The sequence below is a fragment of the Pteropus medius genome, unplaced genomic scaffold (assembly GCF_902729225.1).
Source record: "Pteropus medius unplaced genomic scaffold, Ma_sr-lr_union100, whole genome shotgun sequence".
NCBI lineage: Eukaryota > Metazoa > Chordata > Mammalia > Chiroptera > Pteropodidae > Pteropus > Pteropus medius.
The window spans coordinates 25,043,612-25,054,535 of NW_024342471.1; the positions used below are offsets into that span (position 1 = coordinate 25,043,612).

Here is a 10,924-nt window from a genome sequence, read left to right on the forward strand (position 1 = left end):
CTGGACAGAGACGACGCAGCGGAGGTGACATGTTTCAGCTAGCAGCCGGCTGGTTGTACTTAACCATCTCCATGTCTGCAGGCAGCGGGCGCCCTCGCCGTGGGCACCCCTACCATGCATGCTCAGGGATGGTTTGCTTTTGCCTTCTACCCCCGGGGTGACGTTCGTGGAAGCTCCAGGCTCCAGCGCAGGCAGAGCTAACCTGCCTTTCCCACGGCCCTTCTGCGGGGGTGGTGGGGAGACTGTCATGCATCATGGACGCCACTTTTAATCATTGGCGGCAGTTCAGGGCCAGGGGGTCACTTTCATTCTGGCGAGAGGACAGGCCCTGGGTAATATGGGCCGCTCCAGAGGACCACGACATGCGGTCTGAGAAGGGCAGTGGCTTTTACTAAATGGGCATCAGAGGATGGCTCTCTCCTGGGGGGACAGCTACCTTCATATGTCAGGACAAAGGACTGGGGGTAGAGGGGATTGCTTTGCAGACCTGCATGTCTTAAATGCAGACAGTGGCCCTCTGTACCATGACTAGCTCAAGACTGACGCGTAGTAGGCGCTTAACCCCTAGGAATGAACAGCGCTGTCGAGGCAGCGAGCTATGGCTTCTTCCATCCTGGGAGGCCGACTTGACAAACACTGCCTGCAAAGGCGTGCTCAGTGCTCCCAGCAGACCTGGGACCGTTATCCTGCTTTACAGCTGAGAAAATTCAGAAGGTGGGACGCAGGCTCATGCCCAGCAACTGCCCTTGGCCTCAGCATCTGCCCTCAGGCCCCAGCATCTGCCCTCTGCCCTCAGCATCTGCCCTCAGCCCCCAGCATCTGCCCTCGGCCCCAGCATCTGCCCTCTGCCCTCAAAAGACGCCCTCAGCCCCAGCATCTGCCCTGCCCCAGTGACTGCCCTCTGCCCTCAGCATTCGCCCTCAGCCCTCAGCATCTGCCCTCGCCCAGCAGCAAAGCCGGCTCAAAGCACGCCACGAGACGGAGCAAACACAGCAGCTGTGTTGGGAACAAAGCAAACAGGGTTCCTCCCCCCACCCCCTTTGCCAACTGCCCCATCAACGGAACACCTTTTACGCGCCCATCTGGAAGGCCGGCCTCCCTCCCAGAGCAAACTGAGAGGGCGGGATGAATGTGCCCAGGGCGGGGTAGTGGGGGCTCCCTCGCTGGTCCTGCCCCTCCAGCAGAGAGAGGACGCGGGAGACCGGAAAGGCCCCTCGCGGTCCCCGCAGCGGCCCACACGCGGCCCCTCTCATGCGGTTACTCCAGGGGCAGCCACTCTGGAGGCCCGGTCTCCAGGAACACTTTACGCTTTCAGCCGAGACCACCTCTTAGGGGACGGAGGAAAAAGCCCTCAGGCACTACCCCCCCACCCCCCCACCCCGCTGCCCCCATGAGGATGTACTCATGAATAAATACATTATTGGCTTAAAAAAAACGCTGTTCTGAGCATGGCTGCTCAAACGGCCCAGCTGTCGGTGTGCGCTCGACAAACATGTCCTGAGGCCCCACCGGGCACAGGTGAGATGGCAGCGCAGCCCGGCTGGCGGGGAGATAAGGCATGCCCGTGAGTCATTAGCAAACACAGCCCGAGAGGTAATCGCAAACCGAAGTGCAGGCGCCACCTGAGCGGGGGTCCTCTGCCCGCCCCCCGGGAACTGCTGGGGGAGACCACAGACTCGGCAGGAGGGGACAGTGAGTGCCCTGGGACTGCGTGGGAGTCTGATGGGCGGGGAGGACAGGTTTGGGGGAGGGGACAGAGGGAAGAGGGAAGGGGCCAAGGGAAAAAGGACGGGTGACGTCTCTGGAAGCCGAAAGGTTTATTCTGTGTATATATTTTAATTTGTGCGAAATGCTGCTAGGCAGCTGCGAATTTCTTCCTCTTGAATTTACACTTTCTTGTCTTCACTGGCAGGGGTGGCAGGGTTTGGACCAGCAGCATCTGAGGAGCATGTGGTCACTTCTCTAAGTGTTCCTGAGTGCGGGAAGATGTCCCCGTGGGCGCACGTGCCAGGCTTGCCTCGCTCTCCACCCTGAATGCGTCACCGTACCTCCTTAAAACAGGGGTTTCTATTTTCATAGCCCCCGCCCCATCATATTTAGGAACTAGAACATGGATGCAAAGACATTACCCAACCCACACAGTCTGCATTCAAACGTCTGCTGCTGTCCTAGCAGTGTCCCTTACAGTGTGACCTTTCTCTGGTCCAGGACCCACCCAGGGTCACGTGGAGCTCTTCGGGGTCACGTGGCCCATGAGGTCGCTGGACGGTGTCAGTCAGGAGCTGTCCTGGTGCCGATCTCCAAGGGACAAGCCCTTCCCACCTCTGGCTTTCTCCTCTGGCGCCCGGCTCAATCGCTGTGCTGTGCGGGTGAGCTTGTCTGGGAGTCAGTAGAGGCCATCCCCCGCTGTCCCCCGAAAGTCCTTCATTCCGACTTTCCTGCCTGTGTGGCTGACCTTGCGTCTCGGGCCCCCCTGGGGCCTGTAGGCCTGAGGTCAGGAGGGCACCGGGTGGAGGCGGGCAGCCCCCGCAGCCCACGCCGCCATCCGGTCAAGGGCCCGCCCGGGGACTCCAGGGCTGAGACCAGTTCCGTCCTGCCTTTGGATCCACATCCGGGGAGACGATGGTTTCTTCCTGAGCCAGCCAGCCCCACGGACAGCTCAGGGACCTCCGGGGCTGCCCGCACCGGTCTCCAGTCCCGAATCCCAGCTCCCCGTGCATGCCCGGCATATGGCAGGTCCCCGTTGGCAGCTGTTCAGTGAATGGGGCCCATCTTGGGGTGCCTGGCGAACGCAGGAGAGGCCGTGGGAAGCAGATGCTTGCGGGTGTGGCGCCCGTGTGCCGAGCCTTCGGGACTTGAGACGTGGCTCAGCCTGCCAGGCGCCCGCACCTCCGGGGCCCTGTGCCGCTGGCGGGGTGGGCTGCGGGCAGGACGCCTTCAAGAAGTGCGGCTGGGGGTCCTTTTGGCTCTCGAAGAACCCGTGGTCTGTGAAAGGAAACCAATGGCCAGCAAGAAGCCCCCAGCAACGGGGCAGAGCAAAGGGGACCAGTGCCCGGGACCAGGAAGGGTGCCGAGGGCACGGCCGGGCCTGGGCCCCAGCAGAAGGCTGTGCAGGGCAGCGACAGAGCAGCTGGGGACGAGCGGGGACTGTGGGACGGGCGCGGCGAGCACGTGTGAGGTGCAGACAGGACGGCACGGGGACAGGCCGTGGCCCTGAGGTCCGGCGCGCAGACGTCTTCCATGTCCCGGTCTGCTCCCAGCACAGGCCCTGGGAGGACGAGTTTGGAGAGGGGACGGGGCGGCGTCTGAGGCCAGGCTGGCACAGGCCTTGGTGTGGTCCACAGAGCCTAGATTCATCTCTTGGTTTCTCACACTCCTGAGAATCACTTGTCGCCGTCACAATTTTGGCCAAGTTCAGAAAGGAAACTTTATCTTCTTACCAGTTTACTATTAACTAGTTATTTTTTTCTATCGACATCGAGGTATGCAACATAAAAACTGTCCACCCACGTCCCCCCAAAGTCACCTGGTGCCACCAGTGGCTTTCAGGCCACTCCTTAGGAAACGGGCTGAAGACAGGTCCTTAGGTGAGGGTGGGGAGATGTCCTGCTAGTTGTGTGACTGTGGTGAAGACTTGTCACGTTCTGGGATATCATGCATGGCCTCATCTGTCAAGTGATGGGTTTGGACAACAGGACTTCTAACGACATCAGTGGCTCAGACAGGGAAGCTCACTGGGGGTGGTCCCGGTCGGCTGTGACACCCCGCGCCTCACCAGCTGGGAGCCCAGGGCCCCCCACACCCGGTGGGGACCTCCGGGCACCGTGCGCAAAGGCAGCTTTGGGCCTTGAACTGGAGGAAATGACTGGGCATCTTCTTTATTGGGAGAGGAAAAAAACCCCATCGCCAGGATGATAGGCAGAGAGCAGAGAAGGGGGAGGACTGGGCCTCTGGGCTGGACACACCCTCGAGTCGCACTGGGAGGGTCAGCTGGTCCCATCACTGCAGACCAGAGTTGTACTGGGCTCACACCACTGAAGGGCGGCTGTTGCAGAGGCTGAGGGTCCCAGGGAGACCGTACACTTGGGCGCCAAGCAAGGATGCGTGAAATTGTGCACATTCAGATTGGCCAGTGTGGTAACCAGATCGGATCCAAGGTAAGGACAATCGGGTGACCGGTACTGGCTGTACCACGGCCATCGGTGCCGCCAGCTAAGAAAACACCCTGGGTTAGCAGGGAAGGCAATGGGCCTAGCAGACTGCATGCACTTGCTAAATGTTTGATTTATTTAAACAATGCCTTTAATCAGAGAGACACAAGACGTGGTAAAGGCTTAAAGGTTCATTTAATTCATATTAATTTCATCCCTGTGCATAATACATGTGCATAATACACGTTGACCATTTTTACTTTTTTTATGTTAAGCAATGAACTTTTCCTGTCTAAAAACAGTAATTTGTCTCAAAATAGTTTTCCAGTACTTGTTGGGAAACTTCTTACACTATATCACTATGATATCTTTCCCTCCCGTAGTTTGTTATAAAGTTAAAAAAGATCAGCTACTTTTCCACTTAATATGCAACAGAAAAGTAAAGAGGTAAACCTAAAAGTTTCGGGTACGGTAGTAGAAAGAATTAAATATACCTTCTGGAATATAAATGAGCTTTTGTTCCCCGGATGGCAGAGCTCAAGGGCCCCCACCCTCACTTTAAGATAACCAAGTGCTGAGTATAACAGTCACTTGATTGTTCTCACCGCTATTTTGAAATTACAAGCCTGAGCGATATTAAAACTGTCTTCGAAATTTTTTTTTAATTATAGTAAAACACACAGCATAAAATTTACCATCTTAACCATTTTTACGTGTATCGTTCAGTGTATCTTGCAAAGCTGAAACTCTGTCCCCATGAAACACTAACCCCCATTCCCCTCCCCCAGCCGTGACACCCACCTACTCTCTGTCTTTACGATCTCGACTCCTTGAGGGACCTCCTGCAAGCGAGATCACACAGTACTTGTCCTTTGTGCCTGGCTTATTCCACTTAGCATAATGTTTTCAAGGTTTATCTCTGTGGTAGCAGGGGTCAGAATAGCCTTCCTTTTTTTCTGGCAGAAGAATATTCCTTCGTGCAGATACATCACATTTTATTTATCCATTCATTCCTGAATGGACTCTCGGATGGTTTCCAACTTTCGGCCATTGTGAATAACGCGACTCTGCAAAAAGTGAAGTCTTTGAATGCAGGTGCTTCCAACCAGGGGCAGAGAATGTTGCTGCTTGAAGAGAAGCCATCCTCCTCCCATGCCAGAGATAAGGCGTCAGCACTGACACTCGCAGAGAAGTCGAGGCTCTGCAGCTGGACGATAACACGGAGAGAGGACCGCGAGGGTGTGCGGGTCTCCACAGGGTCTGAGCTCTTACTCCAGAACCGTGTGGCCTGCTGGTTAGAGCCCTGGCGACTACTTATTATTTGGGGCCGTAAGAAGTTTAAGTCCCATCTAGTCTGTGGTACCACAGAACAACTTTACTCTTCTGCAGCCTGGTGCTTTACTGCAGATGGACTTGTTGAGGAGAGCATGGCCAGAGCCGTCATGTCCAAGGGCTGGCTGGACTTCACGGCCCTGTACTCGGTGCTTCTCCAGGGCAATGGCAAGAAGCCACCTCGGTTACTGTTTCCATGCCAGGAGCCTGGCTCACAGCTATGTTAATAAACACTGTATATGCGGTCAGGAGTGTAACCTGTTCCACGCAGTTACGAGAGCGAGCTGTGCACGATTTTGAACCGCGTGCCTCTCTGGTCGGTGAAGACGCACACTGCCTAAATCGTGCACAGATGCCATAGTGATGGGCCTTGGGAAAGCGGCATGAAAATCAATCTCCAAAGTGAAGGGAGACGACTGTGAAGTCAGAGGAGGTGTCTATGCTCACGTCACAGGATCTATGCTTGACTAGCGTGAAGCGCTCTCAGGTGAAGTTAGAGACGCACTGTCCGGTGTGAAAATCTAAAATGACAGCAGAAGTGTACGCAGGGGCCGGGACCCGACAGGAGCAAAACCTAACCAAACAGTCTGTGTTGACTGACATCTCATTTGAGGGGATCGAGTAGGCATAAAATGCAGTCTTCACGTTCATGCTCAGCAGAGGCAGAGTGAACTAATGTCACAGAGATGGCTTTTATGAAAAGGACCAAAAGGGGTATCTCGGGAAGGGTCAGTCAGGGGGACCCAGGGACGCGGCCTGGCTCATTTGTCCTTCTGCTTCACCTGCGAACTTGCTGGAGCCAAACGGCCTTTTTGGGGTCTCTCCCCACTGACCCTCCCCCTTCTGCTTGCAGTTCTGGGAGGTGATTGGTGAGGAGCATGGGATCGACCCAGTGGGCAGCTACGTTGGGGACTGTGCCCTGCAGCTGGAGAGGATCGGCGTGTACTACAACGAGGCCCACGGTAGGACGTGGGGCTCCGGGTCCAGGCGGAGCAACGAGGGACGAGGGCAGGGACTGGCCAGGAAGTCACTAAGTGGGGGTACATGTCTCGGCATGAGCAGGTTAGGCACCAACCCTCCTTTTTGGTTTTAAAGTGAAAACCAGAATTATTTCCAATAGGAGCAGAATCTCTGTTATTGGCAACAGAACAAAACAATGCTAGAAAAAGAAATGTTAAGCTATATTTTATAGGTTTGTGTGATTGTCGTTGGGGCCGATTATGGCTTCAAATCCTTCCACCAAAGACAGCTTCTAGAATGTTTATTTTTTATTTTTTTGGATCCAGTATCACAAGGTTCTACTGGATGAAACGTTAACTTCCAGGAGAGCAGCAGCTTGCTGACTTCCTCCCGTTCCTCCGCACAGGTAGGAAGTTCGTGCCGCGCGCCGTCCTCGTGGACCTGGAACCGGGGACCATGGACAGCATCCGGTCCAGCAGACTGGGGGCCCTCTTCCAACCGGACAGTTTCATCCACGGTAGGTTTTTCCGGAAGGCTCCACCGGGACGAGATGGGGATGCCCTCCCGGTGGCGCGCTTCCCTCCCGCCCCTCCCCCCACTCCGAGAAGGTGACAGGAGCCCCGTCTGCCACAGGCAACTCTGGGGCCGGCAACAACTGGGCCAAGGGCCACTACACGGAGGGCGCGGAGCTGCTGGAGCGCGTGCTGGACGTGGTGCGGGGCGAGGCCGAGGCCTGCGACTGTCTGCAGGGCTTCCAGCTGACCCACTCGCTGGGCGGCGGCACGGGCTCCGGGATGGGCACGCTGCTCATGAACAAGATCCGCGAGGAGTTCCCGGACCGCATCCTGAACGCCTTCAGCGTCATGCCGTCGCCCAAGGTGTCGGACACGGTGGTGGAGCCCTACAACGCGGTGCTGTCCGTGCACCAGCTCATCCACAACGCCGACGCCTGCTTCTGCATCGACAACGAGGCCCTCTACGACATCTGCTTCCGCACCCTGCGGCTGGCCACGCCCACCTACAGCGACCTCAACCACCTGGTGTCCTTGACCATGAGCGGCATCACCACGTCGCTGCGCTTCCCGGGCCAGCTCAACGCCGACCTGCGCAAGCTGGCCGTGAACATGGTGCCCTTCCCGCGCCTGCACTTCTTCATGCCCGGCTTCGCCCCGCTCACCGCCCGCGGCAGCCAGCAGTACCGCGCCCTGTCGGTGGCCGAGCTCACCCAGCAGATGTTCGACGCCCGCAACGCCATGGCCGCCTGCGATCCGCGGCGCGGCCGCTACCTGACGGCCGCCTGCATCTTCCGGGGCAGGATGTCCACCAAGGAGGTGGACCAGCAGCTGCTGGCCGTGCAGACGAGGAACAGCAGCTGCTTCGTGGAGTGGATCCCCAACAACGTGAAGGTGGCCGTGTGCGACATCCCGCCCCCGGGACTGAACATGGCCGCCACCTTCATCGGCAACAACACGGCCATCCAGGAGCTGTTCAGCCGGGTGCGCGAGCACTTCTCGGCCATGTTCAGGAGGAAGGCCTTCGTGCACTGGTACACGGGCGAAGGGATGGACGTGCACGAGTTCGTGGAGGCCGAAGCCAACATCCACGACCTGGTGTCCGAGTACCAGCAATTTCAAGATGCCAGGGCGGTTCTCGGGGCGCACGAAGGGGCCGAGGCGGGGGCGGACGCGCAAGCGGAAAGTAGGGAACAGTAGCCGGGCGGGGAGCTGCGTGAGCGGCAGCTGCGGGGCGCGGTGTCTCGCGTCCTGGGCCGCAACCCCAGGCCCGCTCTGCTCGGCGCAGCGGGTTGACACCCACATGGCCACTGGTACCAGCTTTGACACAGGACTGCGGGGAGGGGGCCGGGCACGTAATGATAGGCGTTAGGGTCTTTGGCTGGCACTTACTAACACGAGCAGTTTGGTGTTCAACACACTCTACGAAGCCTTCTGATAGCAAAGCGCATCCCTTGGAAAGCACTGCCTTTGACGTTCGGTGGGTATTCAGCATTGGCACAGCAGTGCGGGCGTCAGGGCGACACGTAGCCGTGCGGGGGCCACGGCGGTTGACGCTAACTTGACGCTATTTAGCGGCGCCGAGGAGCACCCTGCCTCCTCGCCCCAGCTGGTCTCGGAAGCCAGGTCTGACCGGTGGGCGGGGAGCGGACTGTGTGGGCCCCGCACACAAGCCAGCGTGCCAGCGGGAAGGGAAAGGGGACGAAATACCCACCACAAAACTGACCCAAAACGCGACGAGCGCGACTCAGGAGCTGCAGTCCCCCCCTTTATTTCTGAATGGCTGGCCTCTGACACCCATGTCGGTATGCTTTCAGTTTCTCATCAGTGCCAGACTCCGGGAATTCATCAGTCGCCGTCCGTTGTCCTCGTCAAGGTCATTTTGAAATGCCCTTTTCACTTCCAGTGATCAGCTTCGGAGACGCTGCTGCTTCGGGAAGGGCACAGCGTACACTCGGCAACCGTTCAAATACAAGAAGCAAGCAGTGTCCTTCCCGGTTACAGAGGACATCATCTCATTAGGGAACGTTTACAGTTCAAATTAATTTGCGGAAGTTGCCATAAATGTTTGCATGATGACATAGCTTTAACCATTACACGATTTTAATCTGCTCACATTACAACAGGAGCAAATACACAAGAGTGTGATCAAATCATCCATAACTTCTTAATTACAGTTTACCTATTTCGGACATACAGCACCGCGGTCCCTCCCAGCACCATGAGGGTTTTAATGGCCTTCTAGAATTAGCACCGAGCTGTATGCTACTTGATTCATGGGTAGCCGGCAATGGGAAGATGCTCTGACCCTCAGCGCAGAAAATATTTACTTGCAGGCAACGGGGTTCTCACCTCCCGGTTGGCTTGTGTCAGCTACAATAATGATAAGGTAGAGGAGGATGGATGCCAGTAGCTCATTCTGAGAAATTTTGCTCTTTTCACAAATGCATCATGAGGAAGTAACTGAAATATGCACTAACAGCAAATTAAGTCTTCTTGTTGGTATCGTGGCAAGCCTTCTATTTACAAAATAAAAGAAAAAGTTTTAAACGCTTTCTACCTATTCAAGATCGCAAAAGCAGGTTTAATAAGAAACTGCACCTATATACTCTTAGTTTGAAGTTTCCGACTTCCTTAGATGCTAAAAAGACTTACAACCTGTGGCTATAAAAGAATTTACACACAAGCTTTCTCCAGCACTTTCCTTCCCAAATCTAAAAAGACAAATAATGCAAGGAAGGATAGAAATCTCAATTAAAAAAACTGCCGATTTATATTACTGCAAAGATTTTTTGTTTGCTCAATAGTAATCATTAAAGTACAAAAAACTTTAATTTTAAATGGTGAAATTGCTTTATTTCAGACAAATAAATTCTTTTTCTTGGAGTCTAACCACCCAGACTGATTGAGTAGTTAAAAATATTTCAAAATGTATCTTACCAGCCTACTCTTTCGTAGGGTAGAAACAGATTAAAAAGAAAAAAACAAAAAACAAAAAACAGAAAAAACCCATTAGTAACCCAAAGAAATCTGCCCCGATTCTGAAGGGCCTATTCCTTTAGCAGTATGGTTGCTACGGTGACACTGGCCTCTCAGAGACCCACACAATAGAATCAGAATTTTAGAGCTTGTCCGATCCTTTCACTTCATACACGAGAACGTGGCATGACCAAGAGACTGACGATGCCCTCAACGGTCACCCAGCTAGTTAGTGAGACACCTGCAAGCAGATCTGATCGGGGCCCCTGGCAATCTGGACGGTTCTGCCAGCTACCCAGCAGGGCTGGATGCAGAAAGTTTGTTTCATCGGTTACCAGTTCAGGATTTGTTTTCAATCGCAGAGGAAGAGCCCTAAAGAATCTCTGCTGGCAGTAAACTTGTCTTTTATTCAGTTACTTTAATCCTTGCCATGTCACAAGCCCTGTCCCTGAGTCTCACCCCTAATTATCACATCCGCCTCCCTAATAAGTGACTTAGCTCTAATTACTTGGCTGGAAATAATTTAGCCCTTTGCCTATCACTTACTTTATTCATCTGGAATCAAAAAGGCCTGACAGCCGTGTGACTCATTTACTCCTGTCTGTATGAAAGATGCTTCTTAGTACTCATCCCTTGGGAAGGGAGTACTGACAGACAACTCAGGTGTTTGACTTCAAAACAGGACAACAGCCCGAGGCAAAGGACTCAGGCAGCTCATCAGCGGCTGGCCAGTGCCCAGCGCCCGGCTCCCCCTCGCCCACTGGCTGCTTCTCCTCGCATGCCCTGTGCCCAGAACGAAACCAAACCGAAAGGTCGGGAAGTCGCGTCCCGAAGCCGAGAACAGGCATTTTCCTGGGCTCCTCCTGGGCATCGCCAGGTGGCCCCGACAAGAGCTGGTCATGTACACGAGCTCAACAGAGTTTTAAAAGTTCCCGTTCCATCTTTTTACTCCACTCCCCGACAGTTCTATCAAGCAGTTAACTTTGGAAT

General features: G+C 55.0%; 1 protein-coding gene across 1 annotated transcript; it reads left to right on the forward strand.

The window, feature by feature from the left end:
• The first annotated feature begins 3,940 nt into the window (after nucleotides 1-3,940).
• On the forward strand, nucleotides 3,941-10,152 carry TUBB1 (tubulin beta 1 class VI). The gene is made up of 4 exons (XM_039864721.1): nucleotides 3,941-4,157; nucleotides 6,337-6,445; nucleotides 6,850-6,960; nucleotides 7,077-10,152. Exons 1-4 carry the CDS (start codon nucleotides 4,101-4,103, stop codon nucleotides 8,153-8,155), a joined length of 1,356 nt encoding a protein of 451 aa, XP_039720655.1. The 5' UTR covers nucleotides 3,941-4,100; the 3' UTR covers nucleotides 8,156-10,152.
• The last annotated feature ends 772 nt before the right edge of the window (nucleotides 10,153-10,924 follow it).

What these genes read in the sequence shown, in the direction of transcription:
- TUBB1 (XM_039864721.1), top strand. Translation starts at nt 4,101, where the DNA reads ATGCGTGAAATTGTGCACATTCAGATTGGCCAGTGTGGTAACCAGATC. An exon ending in GTAACCAGATCGGATCCAAG is followed by an intron (nt 4,158 to 6,336) that starts GTAAGGACAATC and finishes TTCTGCTTGCAG; the next exon opens with TTCTGGGAGGTGATTGGTGA. An exon ending in ACCGGACAGTTTCATCCACG is followed by an intron (nt 6,961 to 7,076) that starts GTAGGTTTTTCC and finishes CGTCTGCCACAG; the next exon opens with GCAACTCTGGGGCCGGCAAC.